Here is a 23,351-nt window from a genome sequence, read left to right on the forward strand (position 1 = left end):
ATAAGTAGAAAGTCGAGTAGTGGGTCTCTTACCAAAATCTATATCTAACAGAGCTGCGTTGGCCCCTTCTACTAAGATCTTTTTCGGGGGTCCATGCAAGGCTTGGTACATGAAGTAAACACCGTCCTTCACAAGGGGTTTTATCCTCTCAGCGTACTCCTGGAAATCAAATGCAATATTACTGAGCAAGCGAAATACGAGACGTGCAGGATTAACGAGTGCAACATAGGAGGTATTTTTCCACAAAAGGACACGGGCCCGCGACATATAAATTTGCACAATCCATTTACCCCTATTATATCAATATGGATATACTTCAGGAATATTAGATTAGGATCAAGCACAGCTATTTTAATAATTATTTTGTGATTCAATCTTTCAAGGTATCCGAATGTTCTTCATGATCTGTTCATCGTGTAAGGTGGGTCTTGGATACTTTGGTATCAGTATAGTTGCCACTACTCAAATTTTTTCTATCTACTCGTAAGCTTCATTACACCAGATCGCTGGTCATTTACCCAGATTCAGTCAAACATTTTTAAAGTATATGGTTAAACTTTTATATTATCGGATATGCTTGTAATGCCATCTTAAAAGCAGCCTACAGTCACCCCACTCGCCATAGATTTCTGAGAAAGCGTCTGTTTAATATAGAAACGTTTTAATGGTGTTTATGAATAGATTTACTTGTTTGTATGCTTATGAAAAAGTTCACACCACGACATCAATAAGTACATCCATTTAACAAAAACATACATAGAACAGTTGGCTCACACCCACAATAACTCAACTTAACACAGTGAGCTATATGTCTAACAAATTAAGAATTCATCTCTTTAAGTATGTTTTGAACCGCAGTTCATGAAGTCCCAAAAAAGAGGGTGGTGTCCATTCAATAGGCGCCAAAGTCCATTCATTCAAAGATTTTGCTAACTTATATAACCTATACATATCCTATAATGAATTAATTTGCCTCCAAAAGACTAAAATCTATGGCAAGTGGGGCTCTCTATTTGTAGGCATTCTTGATTTTGATCCCTCCCCGCTGGGCCTGAACGGGACAAACCCAATTGATGTAGGCCAAAGGAGAGTAAAGCACATAGCAACAGAACTTTTAAATGGCTGAGTGAGTCAGTCGGCCATACTCTAGTGACACAGGTTAAAAAAGATCTGCTTACTCCTACTGATCACTACACGGTATGCTGCCACCAGCGTGCTTGCGCCGTTTTAACTCCTGGTAAAGGCGGTAGCCTTCCAACACTATTAGGGTAGCTAGCGCTTCAGGCGCTCCTCCTTGTCCAACAAGAGTAAAATCTGTGATACCGGTCTATGTCATATTTTGTACGAGACAGGGGACCCTAGTTATTTAGGATCATTAGGAAAAATGGAGATATACTAAATAGTATATAGCCTCTGTCCATCCGGACAGGAATTTATTAATCAAATTTCATATAATGGTTCATTGTTTCACATTAATACAAAAAGTGGGCACGACCTGTGACCCACAGAAAGCAAGACAAAACAAGTGACAAGAATTCATGTGGAAAACGCACAAGGCGGTCTGCACTATTACTCAGTAATACAGACTCAAATTCACTTGACAGTAGTATCAGACTATATACAAAGTCATGCCTAGCTCTCTAACGAAAATTATTTTGTTTATGTTTGTTTGTTTCCTTTTTCTCCCCATATCTATGTGAATCGCTAAAGAGGTTCTGTAACATGTGCAAATTAATTTTAAGACAAACATGACTTAAATAGCTTTGTCCTGAAGATGATGCATGTATCTTTGAAATTGCATCGAAACGTCGTCGACTTTAAAGCACCATATGTTGTTATGAATCCACAATAATGTCGCCAACAATGGGTTGCTAGAAATGAATTTGAGTCTGTATTACTGAGTAATAGTGCAGACCGCCTTGTGCGTTTTCCACATGAATTCTTGTCACTTGTTTTGTCTTGCTTTCTGTGGGTCACAGGTCGTGCCCACTTTTTGTATTAATGTGAAACAATGAACCATTATATGAAATTTGATTAATAAATTCCTGTCCGGCTGGACAGAGGCTATATACTATTTAGTATATCTCCATTTTTCCTAATGATCCTAAATAACTAGGGTCCCCTGTCTCGTACAATATATTACCGCCCAAGGACCCTAGTGTTATTCCTTCGGGTTTCCCTTGTCTCAATTAACAAAACCGGTCTATGTCATGGCACACATGCATGATCCATGTTTGCCTATGACAACAACAGACAATATCAGTATTAGGAATCCAGACAATAGTACAGATGGGCACTTAGGGCAGGGGTACACGTCTTATCATGCAGAGAAGATTTTCGGCCAACACACCTTACGCAATGTCACTTTCAGAGGGAGTCTAAATTACTTTTCTTGGCTGCTTCGGTCAGACCAGTAAAGGAGGGGGAGGGACAACTATGTTGCCATAGTTGTTCACCAAGTTGCTGTAATGTATGACAAGGCCTAGAAAGGTTCTCACATGCAGGTGGGAGACAAGGATCTCCCAGTTCAGGGAAAAAAATGATTTAGCTTCAAGAAGCTGAATATTACACCTGCCCACTTGGTGCTCAGAGTACTCCACAGAAGACAGACCAATTCAGGAATTGGCTGTATTAAATGGTCAGATTGGACACAAAAATATATCCTAGCCAGTCAGCACCTGGTACAACATCCCTGGAATACCGCTTGGGCGTTCTGCAGTCAAAAAGCAGAACTTTGATTTGTTGGAGGCCCTATGGCATTAACCTATCTTCCACGCTACAGTAATACACCAGTAGTCATCAGACAAGTCAAATGCGCAGATCTAGAAGGCTGACCCAAAGTATCAATATATATGGATACTTAGGGTCAGCCTTGTACATCTGACAAGCACATCAAATCGTGAAAACTGAGGAGTTCTCAATATAGCGCCTGGTATAAATACCTAACAGTTAATGCCGAAGCACAGAGCCATCAACTCTTGCTTGGGCAACAGAAGCGCTGGGGCGTAACCAAATCAGACCTGCAGATAATTGGTCTAAACCTAGAACTATCATCTTCAACTTAGTAAGCCACAACCATTTGACATACTGTCAACTGTGCTATACACGAGCAGACTGTCAGTGGCTATGTCAAGAACACACACACACACACACAAGTCAGCACATCTGTCAGGGAGAAAAAGTGGGCAAAGTGGCCCAGAACTGCCCTTCAGTGTCTCCTGTGCAGGTGTTAAGTTGGAAGTAAGGTTAAATCCCTTCATCAGGCTTGCTCTACCACATTTTGCAGGTCAAAGAGGGGCGAACTATCCTACTTTTATCTATCAGAGTCTTAAGAGTGGCGATGCATTTTCTGCTCAGAGGTATGAGCTGAAATATGAGGAACACCATGCAGGGATACCTGGTGGGACCAATATCAACTAGGTAACCTCACTGATAATCTTCATGGATTGTGGGCGACACCATTAGTCTTCCAATGCCTAAGCACAAATCAGCTCAAGGGCTCCTGGTGAACTCCAAAAACATAAATGTATTTTCCAATCGCACTCCCTGCTCTCAGAGTTGCTGCAGACAGGTGAGTCTATAGTATAGATGTTACCAGCGCAAACATTATTTAACAGTCAACTTTCTTTTCTCCAACTGAACCCTTCCCTCAGCCCATCTTTACAGCCAAGCTCTTTATTTTACTGATCTCTCAGTCAAACAAGCTGAAATCTAGATTGCAGTCTTTATTTCCACACCCTCTTCTTTCTTGCTAGGGCCTCTATCTGCAAATAAAGCAACAATATTTCTCGACAGGTATTTGTGTAAACATCAAAATGGAGTTCCACTGCCAATTGTAAATCAACTGTGTGTACGTGTGTTTGCACTTCTACCTTTTTGCACACTACACATGAAAATGATGGGTCCTTCCTTAATGCCGTTTTCCTGTAATGTGTTACCTCAACAGATGAATGTCATCAGCTTAACCAAACACAAAGTAGGGATGAACGAACAGGAGCATTTTCTCTGCAGATCACTTTTTGGCTTGCATGTTTCTGGTTCAGGGAAGACCTGGCTTGGCAGTTTGGGCTGGAGAACAGGGTCAAGACTGATTTGCATATGGCTGGATCTGACCCGGGGTGGCAAAGTGAGCTAAAGAACGATGATAGATTCAACCGAGATCTGTGATTGGTGGTGAGTGTCTGAAAAGTTTCAGCGCTCTGTCCATAATCTCTGCTTTCTGAAATCCCTTGCCTTCACTGTGGTTGCCACTACTAAGATGTTATCTATCTACTCTTAAGCACCATTACACCAGATAGATATCCATTTAACAGATTTTTTTAAGCTGTATTCAGGTATGCTTAGAAGCTAAGAAAACACAATTAACAGAAATGTAGCCACTTAAAGAAAATTGTTGCATCCAACTCACCTTAAGCTGCTGTAGTTCCCCTTCCACATCTATACTCAGCGTCGGATACATGTTGAGGTACTGTTCTGCTAGGACCTTAAACCTAGAGGGGATGAGAAGGGTTGCTCAGTTTATCTACTCTGCAAGTCAATAGGATGTTACTGCTGACATAGGTGACGGGGGGGGGGGGGGATTCAAGGCCCAGTGAATGGGTTACAGTCAGGCATTATTAATTGTTTGAATGAAGAATTTTGGCACCTAGTATATGTCCTAAAAAAAAGGCCAAATAAAATGAAGTAACAGATTTTCTCCTGCACACATGAAACATGCAAGTTTATTCTGCTGTTGTATGTGTGGCCATCTCTACAAATAAAAGATGGACAACATAACTATTTACCTAATAAACAATTACTTTCCAAGAAATGGAGGGAAATTGCCCAAAGTGGTAATAGATATACAAGGCTGTACATGTTTCTTAAGGGGGGGGGGGGGGGGAATGTTGAGTCATGGGTTCCGAGGGGTCTAGAAACATGCCAATTAACTCACTTTTTAGAGAACTCCTCAAAGTCAGCAAGAAGGTCACAAATGCGAAGTCCTGTGCGAGAGGCCTTGGATGAATAGACAGGCCCAATGCCCTTCTTTGTGGTACCAAGACTGTGGAAAACAAAAACAAAAAAGCTAGTAGTCGAAGGCCTTAGTGCAGGGCTTGATTTGTGCCGGAGTTTTCTGGTGCTCAGCACCGGCACTTATTTCAAACCACCAGTGCTTACTTCTGACAGTCCACCACAAGGTGGCACTGTGTATTAATTTATAAGCAGAGATTTAAAAAGTATTTAAAATTAAAATAATAGTACCTTGTCCAGGTCGTTCTTACAGATTTGGGTGCTATTGAACAGTTCAAATTGTCACAATTGTTTGAGTGTGATGGTTAGTAGAGAACAGTAGCAGTTGTATTAGGCAGCACTATCAGGGGCATTGGGTCATGCAAGCTGCAGTACCCTGAGGAATACCTTGGGCCCTAGCACTTTTTAATTATGTATTTATTAATTAGCCCTGCCTGAGTTTGAAGTGAGTGGCACTGAAACTAGTATCCTAGCACCAAATCTTCAAATGTCCTTTCCCTTTACAAGTCTTTTTCACCCCAGATTTTTCTTGAGCCAGTGAGCGTGTGCCTTTGCAGTATAATAATCTGTTTGCAGTTTCAACGTCCAGGTCTGTATAACTTGCTTACACAGGCAGCGTGCCACTTTCAAAGTCAAGCACAGAGTTCAAATGCTCTAGGACCTAAATGTGGGTTTTACATCTCTTTAAAAGGAGTGAACTGACTGTGGTAACTAGCATGTATCTCGAAGATGCAAACTGTGCCACCTTAGACCACTACAGGTGCAGACCCATTCCAAAGCATAGTCCACATAAGCAGCAAAAATGTATGCCCAATTTTTTGCGCATCCCCAGGTATGATCTGAAACTGATGACCTGTTTTACGTTACCTTTTATACTCTGTTCCTCTGGGTCAAAGTAAGATGATGAAATGTATATTTTGGTCCCCAAAAATGAGTGCAAATGCCCACCACCTTACCCACAGACTCTACAACATAGGCATACAGCAAGACCCCCTCAAGTGGATCACTTCCTTCCTTACAGGACACACATAGAGCATCAGACTGCCTTCCGTCCCCTCTGCACCTAAATACATCATATACAGCATACCACAAGGATCATCCCTCAGACCCGCCCTGTTCAACAGCTACATGAACCCCTTCCACCCCTCCAGACGACGATGTAAGATTTGACAGACTCAACATAATCTCCTACGCAGGAGACACTCAACAGATCCTCTTACTCACCGAGGAGCCCAGCAACACAAAATCCCACTTCCGCTACGCCATGACCAACGTAGCCAAATGGATGAGAGACAACTGCCTCCAACTCAATTCTGACAAAGCCGAAGTACTGATCTTCGGGAAGAACACCTCCGCATGTGACCATAACCTGTGACCTGCAGGACTCGGACCTACACTCACACCGATCCACCATGCATGCAACCTCGCCATCATCCTCAACAGCCAACTGACAATGGAATGACAAGTCAACCCAGTAGCCGCCTCCTGCTTCCACACTTTGCAAGCTCAGCAGAATCTTCAGATTGATCCCAACCAACACCTTAAAGACTGTCACTCAGGGCCTTAGCACCAGCTGCCTCGGCTAGGACAATGCCCTCTAAGCCAGCATCTCCACCCAGCTCCTCAGAAGACTCCAGACCATACAGAAAGCTACAGACTCATCCTGAACCTCCCCAAACGAACCCACATTACCTCCCACCTGAGAGACCTCCACTGGCTGCCCATCCAGAAGAGATGCCTGTTCAAGATCCTAACGCATACCTATAAAGCCCACCATGACCTAGTACCTGCCTACATCAATTGAACTCCCACAAACACTCTAGACACCTGCGCTCCTCATCACTCGCCCTCAAACACACACACACACACACACACACCCCTGCATCCATTGCAGCGGTGGCCAATCCTTTTCCTACATCGCTGCCTAGACCTGGAACGACCTTACCCTCCAGCTCCGTGCTGCCCCCTCGCTGGCAGACTTCAGTCAGACTCTAGACCCAACAGTGTTGCACTTCTCAAATGCAGTTTGATTGATTGACCTCCTGCAACTGCCAACACAAATTAAGTAATGGAGGAAAGAACGAATGGTGGTGTGCAGGGACACACTTGTATCCAAGCAGATTCCTAGGTGTTGGTGGCTCACCAGACAGACCCACCTGACGGAAAGTTAAGCGCTGATATAAGTTTCAAGCCTCCAATGGAATCTGAACTAGCACTATATTAGGAACTCCAAAGCTCTATCCCCTCATAGGCTTAGGACATCCTGGATTCGAATCCTGCAGTTCCCCAAGTTCAAAGAAAAGCAAGATTTCTAGGCTAGACTCACTTTTTGCCAGCCTGCTGCTGCCGCTGCAGCTCCTGGATCCCATCAGCAGCTTGGTGGAAGTTAAAGACTAAGAGAGAAACCAGAGACTTTACTGTAGGGTGCTTTAAAAAGTACAGAATCCATCACGCCAGCACAAAAAATAAACAATAAATAAACCTCTAGAGCCCATCATACCTACCACTTTCCCATCTGCTATTCCATTAACAGGCTTACTTCATCCTCAGCAGTCACTTACCTATGTGTGCTCTGTCTGAAATGACTGTCCGTGACTCCCAGCCATGGAGCCCTATGAAGTAAGAAGAGCGAGAGTGGTCAGAGGAGAGCCATCACACAGTGAGATGATGTGGTGCTAAAGAACAGGAGTGGGCATGTGTTATTAGAGTCTCACTGTCATCCCACACACAAGGTTCGTTCAGTATACTTTATTCGCCTTACATAGCCATACAAAAAAAAAAAATACAACAAACATGCTGTTAAAGTGCGAGCAGTACAAATTGTGCATCAATAAGATAAGACAAAGACAGTGAAAACATACAATTCAAATACAAGCAGTGCAACAATACATCAAGGGTGAGAAATGGTGCAATAAACACGGGACCACACAAGGTGATATGCAGCACTCACCTGGCCCCTTCTTACAGTTCTTCTCAGCTTCTTCAAAGAGCCCAGGGAGATGGATCACAACACCGTTGCCTTAGTTAAGAGCAAGAGAAAGATTGTGTCAGGACAGCAAGTCTAGAAGAGGACAGAAACAGATCCAAGCGTAACATATAACACACAGTAATCTGGCTCAGGTCAAAGGGAGTGACACAGGGCCCTAAACCTGTAACACTCACACTAGCGCCCACAGAGGAAGATAGAGAACATAATCTGAAACCCCTCTGTTCCCAGAAGTTGAAACAAAGACTACCTCCATTCTCCGGACCACATATCTTTCACACACTACTTTCTGCCATTGCTTGACTTGGCCCTCTCTGCAGGGTCACCCCCAAACCGTTTGCCTTTTCCCCACCTTCACTTTTTCCTGAATTTGGTTCTGTCATCTTAGGGCTCTGTGCACTTTAGCACTGGTTGACAGTGGTTACGTGCTTGAGCTAACTCACTAAAACATGGTTACATTGTCTTATACCCAATTGGCATTTTTACTTGTTAGTCCTTCTAGAGTGATACTACATGTACCCAGGGCCTGTAAATGAAATGCTACTAGTGGGCCTGCAAACAGTAAAACTACAGGAGGTAGACCGTAAACCCGGTAGAGTCCAGGGCAACGGTGTGTAACATACAACGTCTCATAGGGTATTATTTGTCAGACAATTTCAAAGGGAGCACGAGTAGTTACTATGAGCACAGCGGGAGAACAGGGGGACAATCATTTGAATAGACAAAGAAAAACTTTTGTATATAGTACCATCTATTTAAAAGGTAGGGAAAGCACTGCGTTACATTAAATGGCATGTGACCTGTGTTATGCTGTGCACAAGTGCTCCTGAAATGGTGAACGGCGCAAGTGAGACGTTAGAAAGTATGTACAGCGGGCAGGGGGCGCACAACAAAACAACTTATATACAAGGTGTATTCGTAGTAATACCCATACAGTAAATGCAATTGAATACGGAGTAATTTGAATGGGTAAACACAAGAAAGGCTCCGTAAATTTCGCCCTAAAAGTAGACGGCGTTACAGCCTATTTGCAATGTAAGGCCATCATCATGACCAAATTACAGATAATTACATGACAATGAGGTAGTGAGGGAATTACAGCAGAAATGGAGCGGTCTCAGGCGGAGTCTGAAACCGTCATTGATCTGTCCCCTGAGTGCAAATACGTAGGTTAAATACCTGTCACCAACTAGCCCCCCACATGCTTGTTCCCTCGGATATGTGTGCCAATGATCCAAAAATATTGCAATCTGTCCCAAAGAGCATTGTGCATTTACACCAGGAGGACGGAGGATAGGTGTCACAATGTTAACGCAAGTCACAAACAAAAAGGAAGAACAGTAGGGACTCAGGCATGCAACACACAGCTCTCTGGATGCTTCCAGTGGATAAGTACAGGATTCTTCTCACCGATGAAGGAGATGGCTTTCTTATTCAGCACACCACTGGGCAGAAGGTGGAAGTCATACTCCACAGAATCCACGACCACGGTGTGTCCAGCGTTGTTACCTCCCTGATTAAAACACAAAGGGGTGGGGGGGGGAGTTACTGTAAAATGTCAAATTAGTCCACTTCCCGACAAAACACAAAGGTGGCACGGTTAGTGCCAGACTCCACTTGCTACACAACACCCGCGCCACTCAGTCGATGCCCATGCAGCTTCAAGGGCGTGCCTAGCTGTCACTACTGTGCTGGAGCGTAGCCTTTATTTGTAGCGGGTGCACTGGCGCCGTAGCCCATAGGGGCCCACTGAACCTACAGTTTGATTATTTCCCATTTCAAACAGGGGGAGGGAGGATGGATTACAGTCCACACAAAACACCTGTTAAGCCACTGCCGCAGCCTTGTCTTACAGTACACCTGGTCTAATAGGTGCAGGCTTTCGTTTGGTAACTAAGTGTCTGAACAAATATTTGCCACTGAAATGCCCTAGTGGGCAATGTCGACACATCCTCCGAGAACAATGATACAGCATTTAAAAAGTTGCGAAATGTTGACGATGCATTATGGGTAGATCATAGCGTATTCGCTGTGAGAGATGTGTATTATAGGCTAACATGGCAAGAGATAACTTCCGACCTGAAAAGGACTATCCTTTCACCGCAGTCGCCCATTATAATGTACATTTCAATAAATTGGCCTGTCCTTCAAATTGACTAACTGACCTTCACATTTGGCCCTCAATAAACTCCCACCTCTTCGATGGGCGGTGCTTCCCGTCTCCTCTAAGCGGGCTCCTACCTGACACCTGCACACCAGGTCCGCGTCCATGGCAAGCAGGTCGACTACCTTCCCTTTGCCCTCGTCGCCCCATTGTGCGCCCAGCACTACTGTCACCCGGTTGCCCCCGTCGCCACCCTCCAGCGTCCCGTTGGTAATGCCGCTCAGAGCTGCCATGCTGCAATTAGAGAGCAGGAAAGGGCGCCAAGAACCGCTTCCGCCCTCACCAACATGGCGGAGACCCCCGTCTTCCCCATCAAATATGGAGGAGGGTCTTTCACCATTGCAACATGACGCTACAGAAACTCACATCCGGGTTCGTCACGTGATGTTGCAGAGTACTATCGCGTTCCCGCTGGGTTTTACTATATAACCTAAATTGTGTTTACGATACAGCCTACAGCAGTGATATGGTAACATAATTAGACAGCTACGTTCTACAATTGGATTCGTAGTACGTTTATGCTTCAGTCTGCAGAAACGTAGTAAAATGTGTTTTGTATGTACTACTTTTTTTTGCTTAGAAGTTAGAACACCTTGTTAGGGGCTCCTCCTAAAACGATTGTTTTAAATCTAAACAAGAGTAAACCGCTGTAAATTGACAATTTAAGCATATTTTTTTGTCAAATGTGGTACTCTATAGTTTAAAATGCCTATAAATAATTCGTTGGCATTTTTCTGCATCATAGATGCGGCTAAAGCTACCGACTTTGAAGCTGGTGAGCCAGGTTCGAGTCTGGCGAGTAGCTCAAACATCCTGTGGTTCTGGGCAAATCACTATATATCTCCCCTTGCCTAAAATTGAATGGGTCCATCGGTAATGCAACTGGTGCTAGTGTAAAGCTCTGATACCTTCTGGTCGAGTTCGCGCTACATAAAAATGCAATAAAAAACAAGCATTTACAATGCAACGGTTTCGCCTATGCAAAAGTTTGAGCTATTGACATTGTAAACCATAAGTGACCTATTGTGACATAATTCACCATACGTGACCTATTGTGACATCATCTAGTTGTTTTTGCCTGTTGACTGCAACCTGGATTTTTTTAACAGCGGTTTCAAAAATAACAATAGCTGGTGGAAGAAGCTCCAAGTAGACCAAAAATCATGCTCTGACATTTACTGTGACACCGTCACAAGGTGTCATAGAGTGTGGGGTGTTACTTCCGCTAACCCTCCATCTTGGGAATAATACAACACAGCAACACACTATCTGGAAAGATAGATTCGGCTCAGACTCGGTAAAAATGATTTCAGACACAATCGTAGTACAAAAACCATATCTATGTTTGTTCGTAACTTACTCAACTCAGAATGTACTTATCATCTTAAAGTCAACATTTTATATTTTTTCTGCCATTTTATTTCAACCAATATGATAAGGTGCAAAAAACAAAACCGTTAAAGAAAGTCTGCCTGTGTTTGATACATTGCAGGGATACATTTTTAAGCAGGGAAAGATAGAGACGCGAAACGTGTATTTACCGAGTTGTAAACATGTGCAGAGGCTTCCTCTTTATCTGACGCTCCCGCACAAATAAAGCTGTCACAGATACTCTACTTGTGACAAGACGGAGTCACGAGCCGCCGGGATCTGATAATGCCGGCCTCTGCAGACATCCTGAGAGCTCGTGACAGGGGCCGCCCCGGGGGCTCGCTAACATCTGGGCTCCGTGTCAGACGGGGGCTGGGCCCTGTTACACAGCATTGCTTCCGTTAGAGGACCTGTTCTCGGAGTGCATCGCACACATGGAAGTGCAAGCAGCCAGTGGGCGTGGCTCCTGCTTGGAGTGCACATGTATGTGCTTCCACGCGAAGGCCCCTGCCAGGAGTGCAGAGCACGCATGTATGTGCTAGCAGCCAGTAGCTCCTGCTTGGAGTGCACATGTATGTGGTCCCAGGAGAGGGATCCTTCTCGGAATGCAACGCACACATGTATGTGCCTCCAGGCATGGGCTCCCGTCCGGAGGGCAGTGCACACATGTATATGCCTCCAGGCATGGGCTCTCGTCCGGAGGGCAGTGCACACATGTATGTGCCTCCAGGCATGAGCTCCAGTCCGGAGGGAAGTGCACAGGGGCCTGCATGCAAGAGCTCCTTTTGGCAATGCAGTGCACACGTGCATGCTGCCCTGGCTGAGGTCTGGTGCTTGTAGTGCCCACGCATGTACCAAGGGGATCTGCCAGTACGATGTGTACGCGCCTCCAGTCAAGGTCTCGTGTCATGTGTTTAGCACCGCACATGGACTCCTGCTGCTAGTGGAGATCACACATGTTATGCACCTACAACCAGGGGCCTGCTGGGAGTGCTGCTCACATATGTATGTCCCTGCTGCCTGACTTTTCATGCGCCTGTCTGCGTGAGACAGGAAGTTTAAATTTAAAGGCGCGAGAGAGGAAGTTTGCAAAGTAGAACAAAACACGCTTTTCTCTCAGCCTGGCTCACTCCAGGCGTCCGCATGTATGCTGCGGCGGGGGTGCAGAGGGGCAGGTGGTTAACTCAAAGGGAAATAACGCGCTGGTGAGGGAGGGGCAATGTGTGCCACCAACCCTGTATTCGGCGCGCCGATCCAGCAGGGCGGCTATTAAAGGGGCGGAGACGAAAGTAGTACAGCTAAACGGTATGGGGTGGGGGGGTTCATTCATGCTGCTCTGGGGTGAGGGGGTAATTCTTCAAGGTAGCACTGATGCGGTATATCTTTCCAAACGACCATTGCATGGCATGCATACAACATATACTTAGCAAATGCGACTAGTGGTCAGTGTTTCATTAACTGACTGAGATTGTGTGCTGTGGGCAGGTAAGTACCTATTGTGGACTTGTGTCTGAAGGTGCTGGGTCTCCGGTCTGGCGGAAGAGAACTCTACGAGGGAACTAGGTATCCGAGGGAGCACCTGGAGTGCTTGATTAGTCAACCCATACTCAGTCACTCCTTACTCACAGATGGGTGCCAGCTGGCGCACGTTCTGGCGAGAAGAAACACGGCTTGTTTGTTGTTGGTCGGGTGGAACACCATAATTAAACTAAACTAACCACTATAAGAAAAAGTGCTGATTCTGTGCGTTTATCCGTTACCAGGGGTAAGCTCTGCAACTCCGGTATATGTCTGTCTGTAAGGAAGGAGGTGAACGCTTCTATAAGGCAGGTATTTTTACAGTGCTTAATTTGTAAAATATGAAGTCCAGGTGCTCAAATGTTTTTGGGGGGCCCACCCACTTCCCCGGGCTCCACCCCCTTCCTCCACTGCTCCACCTCCTTACCCTATGGGCCTTACCCACATCCTCAAATGGCACTGCTGAAAGTCAAATGTAACACCCTATCTGAATTTCAGCAAGGGAGCCTTCCTCCAAGTAATGTTTTGATAGGAATTAAATAACGTAAGATGCTATCACTGGTCAGTAAAATGCCAAACAAATACTAACAGTTGGGATGTTTTGCTCTTCCTTGCCACATCACTACCTCCGACTCCTGACCCAATCCTCAGGTCATTCCCGCCCTCTGATTCTCTACCCACCCTTCCCCCACTTTTTCCCCCACTTTGACTACTGGTTAGGCCTTAGTGTGAAACATATTTAAAGTGCCATTAGAATACTTGTTTTAACGCCAGGTTTTCTGGCAACCATAGGCTGTTACCTCAAGTGGGATTTAGGAATCGGAGCTGGAGAGGGTGACATTCGACAGGTCAATTAAATGCAGGTGTCAGTGTTGCGTCGCCGTGGCACAGAGAGGTTGCAAACCTGTCCTACCTCACTTCTACTACCAACCATACCGAACATGCACACAGATCTACAGGGAGTATATCTTGCATCTGTCCTGGGTGGCAGTTTGTTCAAAGGAGCCCGTTGGGGTTATGGGAGCTCTAGAAAGAGCAGAAGATACTGCAGCCTGTATGGGAGAAGTACCAAACACAGCTTTTGAAAGGCATGAAATGCGAAGGACATTCTTACTTTAAAAATACGGAGGCCTGTTGGTTTAGTTCATTTTAGTTTTGGATAAGTTTGCTTCCTTTTCTTCAAACCAGAAGCCATGGGTCTTGTGTGGCTCCAAGGCTTGGAAGAGTTCTTAAAAAATCACACAGCACATACAGTACTCTCAAAGTGGCTACTGCATATGTATTCCAGTTATGTACATGTAGTTGCGTCGAATAGCCCAGAGAGCCAGTCACAATGAATACTAAAAACCACACAGCACATACAATATTCTCGAAGTGTTGAAATAAAGTAATTGAATGTAAAATATGTCATTTAAATGTTTTTGGGTTTGATTTGTGCAAATAAGGAAGCAAAAGTCACGAAATGTCAATGTTATTAGTGGTTTGATAAATATAGATGTTGAGATTACAGAAAAGTTATTGCTTGCTATATTATCTTACTTCTGACAGATTCGTGCAAGTGCACATATCACACAAGTGCTTCAAAGCATTGTAAAGCCGACATTTCCCAAAATAAATGTACAAATAAAGTATTTCATGGCTACAATAATCCCCAGCCCTCACTCAGCCCCACGGCCCATAATTCCACTATCCCTCAAAGCAAGCTCTCACTTCATTCCATTCTCGGTACCTGCTAAAAACCTCTGAGGACTTTGGAACTTCCTATCTGCATCAGGACACAAGGCCTGCTTGGAAATAGAATATAGAGCTGAATTTCTGTCAGACTCCTGGGCATTTTAGTTTCCAAAGTCTTGAATTAGAATTCAAACACGACGACAAGGTTATAAAGTATTGACATTTAATGCTACAAAAGCTACTAAAGGATCGAACGAGATGCCTAACTGACCTCAAGGCCCTCTCTCACATCAACCTGATCGCGCTGCACTAGTCATAAATCAACCCAGTAGCAGAGACTAAAAAAACGCCTTGGCACATCATATAACACTTTCAAATTTCAGTTTTACCACTACATAAAAATAATTATAGAACAACAGCTTTGCAACTTAACGTGCATATAAATCACCTTAATTACAGTGGTGCCTTGTGTCGGTGAAGTCCCAACGGGTGCTGCCAAACCGTGTCACATACAGAGTTTGGTGCAAGTGGCCCATGTAAGTCTGCAGGTACATCACCAGCTCCTGCCCCTAGGCAACGGGACCCCAGGCATGACTCGACGAATGATCCTGAGGGCTGTTGTTCTCCTGAGCTCCAGGTGCACCGTGAGAGCTGCGCAGTCATGATTGCCGCCAGCTACTAACTTAACATAGGAGCTGCGCAGAGTGCGCACACTCATGTTGGCTGTCTCACTTAACATAGGAGCTGCGCAGAGTGCGCACACTCATGTTGGCTGTCTCACTTAACATAGGAGCTGCGCAGAGTGCGCACACTCATGTTGGCTGTCTCAGTGGCTTTTGAAGACACTTAGCAGACACAAAATGACCCCTGCAGCCGTGCCCCATACATACACACGATAGGGCAGCAGCATGTACGTTGAGGACAGCCAAACTATGGCGGGCGGCAGCAATTCCAGCCTCCAGAGAGCCCCTAAGTCCGCGTTAGCTTTGCTTCATTTTCACTTTCATTTCCAGTTTTGAAAAATGTTACGCACACGCACGCTACCGCGGCTGCCTCATCCCCTACCCTACAGAACCAAATCCAGCCCAAACAGTGGCGCGCCCACTTCTAACACTGAACTGACAGAAAATAGTGGCATGCATTTATTATCGGCTGATGGCTCGGCAGCACCAGCACTCTTCACCGGGGCTCAGGAGACAGTTTGCAAAGTCCATTCTACTTACTGTGACACTTAATATGTAGTGGAGTCGTTGATGTGAGGTGGGAGTGAGACTGAGATGTAGACCCGGCCCTGAGAATTAAGTGCCGGTGCTAAGCACCGGCACAAATTAAGCACTGTATTTTTAGCTCTAGAATCGCTGTGCAGGCTGTGGGAGGTTGGAGGCCGGAGACTGAGGGCGCGCTGGATCGGCCGCGGCCCGCCATGCGGAGATAGATCGCTGCACCCGCGGCGGAGGTGACACAGGCGACGGCGCATTATAGCCGCGGGGGGAGACCACTGGTGTCCGAAGAGGCCCCGCACAACTGCAGCTTTTTGCCGGCGCGGCCGGGCACCGGAGGTCGCACGATAGAGTTGCGCAAGTCACCCAGAGCCTCCGGAGGCGGCAACTTCAAAAGCTGCCCCCCACGTCAAGGACATTGTGACCGGTCATCAGGGGTGAAGCGGCCTGACGCAACGCGGCAACCGGGACGTCGAGTGAAGGCTGCTCCCGGGCTCTGAAGGGCCGATGCAGGACTGAGGTAGACGCGACTGACGGGGAAAAGTTAAGCAGCCACCACCGTGCATCGACAAACCGCAGTCGGACGGTGCACCCGAGGTCGGGGACATAAGAAGGACCACCAGTGTGCGTAGTACTCCGGTGCGGCTGGGGCCCATTGAGTCAGCTGAACTGACCCGGGATGCAGTGGATGTAAGCGACCGGCGTAAGATAATTACTGCCAAGTCCGGTGAAAACGTGCAGCACTCGAGCACAGACACCGAAGGTCTAACAACTCTAAGGGTGCTCATCCGTAACAGTCCACCAGCAGGAGTCGGAGGAAATAGACCGTGAGGGCCATCAAACCCACCATCTGGTTACAACACCGGTGCAGACGCGGTGAAGTGCGCGGCGGAAATCAGACTCGCTGCCCTCGAGCGGACCACACCTGACGGCACCGAGTGATAGGCCTGCTAGAGGAGCTACTCCGGCGCAGAGATGAGTGGGAGAGGGCCTAGAAAACAGTGGGTGTACAAAATAACTCTATAAACCACAAGATGGCAAGAAGACAGGCAGCAGAATAAACAAACAAGTCAGGTCCCGGGCCGGCAGCCAATCACAGCGCGGCCCGGGAAATGACGTCACGGGGGTGTCCCGGGCCGGCAGCCAATCGCAGCGCGGCCCGGGACAAAGGGGCGGGGCTTAAAAAAAGCACCAGAAACGCCCCCGAATCGCGTTTTCGTGAGAAAGCGCGATTGACAGCCTCTGCCTCCCAATGGCTAGCCTCCATTTATGGAGCTAGCCAATTGGAAACAGAGGCTGTCCTAACCTCACTATTGAAAACAATAGATTTCGATCTGGGAGGGGCTTCGCCCCTCGCCAGGTTTCGAAACCTAAAAAATCTAGTAACGTGCTGACTTTTAACCACAGAGACTTACATAGCTGCCAAGGTATCAGATTGCCATGTGTGACATTTTCATATTTTAAGAGTAATTATGAGTGACGTTTTAATGAATATGAGTGACACTTTCTCGCAGGCAAAATCAAGCTATGAATATGAGGTAAACAGAAATATGAGTAATTACACTCATTTAAGGAACGAGAAACTGAAAATTAACTGGTGCACAGCGTAATAAATAATTGTTAAATGACTTCCATGTATCAGAGTCATGTCTAAGTCATACACTTGGAATCATATAAATATCAGAAAGCTCATTTGTAATATATTAAATCAAGACTGCACACTAGCCCAGGAGCTGTTTTCGGTTGTGTGTTGTTTTGAGGCTTGTGCTTTCAGCCTTTGCCAAACGGAGATTGCCAGCCTTTGTGGTGGGCCCCTCCTTCCCGTAAAATCAGGAAAGCATATGGTCTGGGCCTCTCTCTCAAGAGGGAACCGATTTCAGAGAGGCCCAAACAACATGAAACATGCAGTTAGATATACTCCTCACACGGCGCAGGTCCAGCAACCTATGTCACCTTCTGAGCATTACTACCAGCAGGCACCTGATTGCGCCGTACGAGACACAGGCTGGTAAATTTAACATATTTCAGCTGCAGATAGGATTGCTGTGGTTATGAAGCTCCATTGGCGGCAGCGATAGACTCTGCGATAGACTCTACCAAGGCTGGCCAGGAGGCTGAAGGCATTGGCAAGATCAGGGTGTGAACTACCGTGGGCCACTGGAATAGGAGTTTGCCGTCCGGTGACCCCAGCCCGCCTCCAGTGTTCTCCAGGATGGGCAGAGAGTGCCCCACTCACAGGTAGCCATAGCCACGCCGGGATCACTAAGACAGGAGCCTCATCACACATTGTGCAATCAGCACCTTGCAGTACCCGCATGCCATTTATTATCACACCAGCTTGAATATACACCTCCCGCCCAGCATCCAATGAGCATCAGACAACTAAACCCCTGAAGTAAGTGAGCGTGGACATGAAGCATACACACTTTATCATCTACCTCCGCCAGCTGGCAGGCACTCAGCTTCTCCCCCGGGCTGCTGCAGTATACGGTCTCTCTCCTATGGCTCCTCCTGCGTGTGCATGCAGTACTGTATAGGCAAAATGAGCATTGGCGAAGACCGTGGTACGTATCAGGGCTATATGGCTGTTCAGCGGGGCCGTCCAGTAAAAGGCTGTCCAGGCAGCCTCTGCACCCCGTGTCACACACTCCTGTCTTCCTTGGCTGGCTACAGCAATTAATAATTGATTCGGCCGCAGAGCTGACAGCACCCGGGATGTGGCCCATGCATGCCATATGAGCTGCAGCAGACAGCGCAATGCTGCGGGCCGTGCCATGATTGAATTTGGCGCCAGCCCCTTGCAACAAACTCAACTCCAGTCGAGTCCGACTCCAGCCCAGCCTCGTTTCCTGTTCCAGGGCGCGAGGTCACATTCGCCCCCCCACGGCGCCACAGAGCTGCCTGTAAGGTAACCCCGCCCGGGTCTTCAGGCAGCAGCCGGGCAGATTGTAACATTGTAGATGCGCACTAGTGAGAGTACAATCTTTTAACTGTAAAAATTTTATTTTAGCAATCATAAATGTATGTTACCATAAGCCTTGAAAATGTAATTTTGTATGTATCGCTTTTAAGATATTTACGTATCGAAATAAAGCTTTTACAACAACAACAACTAGTAAAACTGAGCTTGGCAGGTTAAGTCTGCTGCGGTCCGGGCCGGGCGCATGGCACAGAGGTGTCAGAGGCGTCGTTTCAGTGCTGTCAGCAGAGTGCCAGTCACTGGCAAAAAATGCGTGACAATGCATTTCAGTGCGGTGTTGCGGTAACACCACACTGAAATGCGTTAGCGTCACGCCTGAAGAGTGATACTTGGCGGGACTGGACTTAAGTTCTGATCCCTGCTTAAATTGGTAACTGATCTGTTGGGGAACAAATCTTTAAGCAGTGAAAATCATTTAATCGCCACATCTGCAACAAAAGGGAATACAAACAGGTTTATTGCATATGCCAGACTACTGGAGAGCGACCTGTACAGAGAGAAGCACAACTCGGTCTCAAATTACACATGCTGCGAGTCTAGTCTTCTAATACTAATTTTGGCATACATCCATGTGTTTAATACAATGTTAACAATAGAAAAAGCATCCTGCTTTTCCGTTATGTCCCACCCAGAATACATACTTTCCCTGCAGCTCTATCCTGACTTCTAGAAGTCACGTCACACTTACAGACTACAATTGGAACATTCTCTGCTGCTCCAAATTTCCTGTTACACATTCAAGTCAGAAACGTTCTCAGCAAACATACAATGAGAAGAAAAAACACTTAAGTCAGATCGCATTTAGACCTTTTTTGGAAAGCAGACTGTAGGTTGTTACCAGATAAAATGTGCAACTTAAACATGCACTTTTAAGCACACATTTAAAACACATTATACTGTTTTTCTTTCTGTACATGATAATATTTCACAGTTTGTTGGCAAGTGATAGGTAAAACAGAATAATGAACAGAATAATTAGTGCCTGAATCTAAATTAGGGTTTTGATTCCTTTCATTCCCCTCTCTAGTCGATTTTTCGACTACTTCTTTACTACCCCTGTACCTTTCTTCCAATTCTGTATTTTGCATATCTTTATTTCTTATTATAGGAAACATACCTCCCAGTTTAGCTGTAACCCTCTTGCAACATGCTAAGATAACCTGAAATACTGGGCACATCAATAGCAGCAGAACTATTATAGGCAACAAGGCCTTAGACAACCCGACATCCGAGATGGCACCCAATCAAACCAGCCAGTGAACCACTCATCTGGAACACCCCTTTCTTTCTTCATCTGTGTATGCAAATTATGCAAATTTAATATGGCCAGAGTTAGATTTCCTTCATCTTCATCATTTGCCGGTATGAAAGTGCAGCATACGTCATTAATTTATCTACATACTGATCCAGCGCAAAAAACCCTCACAACTCATCTCACTTAACCCAGGAGTCAACTTAATTTTTTACTCATCGGTGGGTCCCATAACACCGCGAGTCACACATTCACACATCACACTACTCCTGAATCAGTGAGAACAGAAGGCGAGCTGCTGAACAGTGGAATACCTTATTAGTCTAGAATTTGAATTTTATACATTATATACATTTATGTACATTTTCCCTTTCTCTAAAATATAAGGAAATAACATCAAGGCACCCCACTGTTTTGGTCGATGGACCAGCTAGTAGAAGTTAGTTGACGGAGATTAAGACCAGCTAAGTAAGTACATTTATTTGTTGATTAATTAAAATAATTACAAAAAAGTACATATCTAGAACAAAATACAGATACAATGCCATAACATGAGTTGGTCAACATTAGTTTAACCATTTTCCAATACTAGACTAAAGTGCATTATGCTAGCAGCAAATATTAACAGTTTTTTCTGATTTGTCAATAACAGTTAACAACAACAAAGTAAAGTACGATGTGCTCACGGCACCAAAACTAATGTGCAATGTGCTAGCAGCAAATATTAACAGTTTTTTCAATGACAATTAGCAGCAAAAGGAAAGTGCAATTAATGACAATTTTTACAGATTATCTGTAACAATTAGCAGCGGAATATAAAATGCATTAGGTTTTTAACGGCAAAGCTAAAGTGCTTTAGGCTAGCAGCAAAAAGTTACGAATTACTGTAATAGTTGAAAAATGATGTATAATATACAATGCTCCTATCGAAAATATAGTGCACATGTGCTGACCTCTAAGAACATAGAAGTTGATTATACATAAAGTGCCATCCACAGTTATGAAATTACCTTTAAAATACAACATTACAAAAGGTAAACTACAACATTACACAGATTCAGAATGAATTATAAATACGATAAAATAGCCACCTACTCCCTAAAAACTATAAAAATCATTATATCATTACCCTAACTGATATATCATTTGCCTAAACTGTCTACTCTACGTAATTTCTTTTCCGCTATAAAGATGAACTGAACAAATTGGTGTATAAACGTATATTGACACCTCTTAAACAAAATATAATTGCCGTCCTACAAGTTCTAACTCCCAATTCTTTAAAAATAGGCTTTAAAACAGACTTCCGCTCTTGTAACATATTTGGACATAGAGTTACAATGTGCTGCAAGGTTTCCTCACACAGCCCGCAAAGCCTACAGATGTGCGACGACCATTTATTCTCCCATTTTAGGGTTCCGTCTTTAGTTGGATATATGCCAAACCTTAGTAGCATACATTTATTTTTAATCAGAGGTTTTAAATGAAAAAGCAAATAAGGTTTGACTAAGAATTTATCAAAAGAGTTAACTATGGTCCAGAAGTGATTTTTTTTCCTCAGTTCATCTTTATCCGTTATTTCAGACAGCAGAGCAACAGTTTGTTTAATTGATTTTTTATAAACCGTTTTACTCCTCACTTCATCTACTAAATTTGGGCATTCAAAATTGCAACTACTCGAATATTCGCCTTTTAAAATAAATCTCAAGCCAGCACACATTTGCTATCGTGCCCTCTTCAGCACGAGATAGTGCCAATAATGTTTTTGAATATGTTGATTGTCGGACCAATAACTGTTTCCTTAGACCAAATTCCAGTCTTAAATTGGCACGAGTAATCTGTCTGGGAATCTTGAAAACTGATTTATACGTCCTTACTTCTATGTCATCAAGCAGTTTCGCATCCAGTCTCGAAAGATTATTGAACCGTAGTCCAAGGATGGAATTAGCTTTGCTCTCATGACCTTCAGCAAGTGATCATAATTGGGGCATGATAACTTATCCCTCAGTTTTCTAAAGGCAAAGGCAAGTGAAATACCTTTGGCCTCTACATTTTTAAAATGCTGCCTAAATGACAAACCATCGTCAAATGTGATTCCCAAATATTTATATATTTTTACACATTCTATAGCCAAACCATTAATATTCCATTCCTTTACTCCCAGTTTACCTTTTCCAATTGTCATTATTTTTGGGTTTTTTACATTAATTGTCAAACCATTTTGTATAAGATGTATATTAAAGGAATTTATTAATCTTTTTAACCATATAACAGTTTGGCTTAACAAATTTGTGTCGTCTGCCTACTGTAAATATTTAATCTCTTTACTGAACACAGAAGGGGAGTGTGAATTGACATAATTAAAATGGGCTGGGAGATCAGACATAAAAAGATTAAAAAGGCAAGGAGCCAGAACACATCCTTATTTCAAGCCGACATTAGTTTCAAGGCGACGGGTCATATGTCTACCGTCGCCAATTTTGATCTGTACCCAAGTGTCGGAGTATAATAATTTAATCATTTTTAAAAGTGTTTCTGATATGCCCCAATTGAATAACTTCAACTAGAGAATGTTTCTGGGGACAGAATCAAAAGCGTCTTTTAAATCTATGAAACAGATGTACAATTTTTGTTTCCTACATTTTTCTCTTTCGCCTAATAATGTCAATAAAATCAAATTAAAGCCAATCTGGTACCCCCGAAAATTGGATCTACTAGACTGTTTCTACTGCAGTATGCAGACAACATGGTGCTCATGGACCATACCAAAACGGGCATGCAACGAACACTGAATGCATTAAGCATCTATAACAACGAAAACGATTTAAGAGCAAACGCAGGGAAAACAAAGGTAGTAATTTTCGGGAAGTATGCAAATAAACTAAAAAAACAATGGATAATGGGTAACCTGAAAATAGCAACAACAACTAAATACAACTACCTAGGGGTCTGAATTATGAGCAGTGGGAAATCAGCAGCATACACTGTATCCATGGAATCAAAAGCTAAGGCAGTGACATACGCCCATTGCAAATTGAACTCCAAACTAAGTAGCCCGACAACTGGACCCATGAGAAAGGTCATAAAAGCTAAGTTACTCCCTTCAATTACATATGGCCAACTAGCATTCCCCGCGGCATCAATCAACATCATGGAGCGTGCCAATTGCCGGGCAT

General features: G+C 44.5%; 1 protein-coding gene across 2 annotated transcripts in view; it reads right to left on the bottom strand.

Annotated features, from left to right (window-relative positions):
* LOC144781577 (adenylosuccinate synthetase isozyme 2-like) overlaps positions 1-10,455 on the bottom strand; it is a 57,454-nt gene extending 46,999 nt beyond the window's left edge. Inside the window, exons 1-8 of one of the 2 annotated variants that reach the window (XM_078660490.1) lie at positions 10,238-10,455; positions 9,407-9,509; positions 7,961-8,029; positions 7,572-7,622; positions 7,337-7,403; positions 4,934-5,041; positions 4,409-4,490; positions 33-159 (exon numbers count right to left, since the gene is read on the bottom strand). In XM_078660490.1, coding sequence (XP_078516616.1) covers positions 33-159; positions 4,409-4,490; positions 4,934-5,041; positions 7,337-7,403; positions 7,572-7,622; positions 7,961-8,029; positions 9,407-9,509; positions 10,238-10,393 — 763 coding nt within the window. In that variant the 5' untranslated portion in view covers positions 10,394-10,455. Of the gene's footprint in view, positions 1-32; positions 160-4,408; positions 4,491-4,933; positions 5,042-7,336; positions 7,404-7,571; positions 7,623-7,960; positions 8,030-9,406; positions 9,510-9,818; positions 9,930-10,237 lie in introns of those variants that run through there. The other variant, XM_078660491.1, reaches the window with a different exon arrangement.
* Between the last annotated feature and the right edge of the window lie 12,896 nt (positions 10,456-23,351).

This window comes from Lissotriton helveticus, chromosome 9 (assembly GCF_964261635.1).
Source record: "Lissotriton helveticus chromosome 9, aLisHel1.1, whole genome shotgun sequence".
NCBI classification, from domain to species: domain Eukaryota; kingdom Metazoa; phylum Chordata; class Amphibia; order Caudata; family Salamandridae; genus Lissotriton; species Lissotriton helveticus.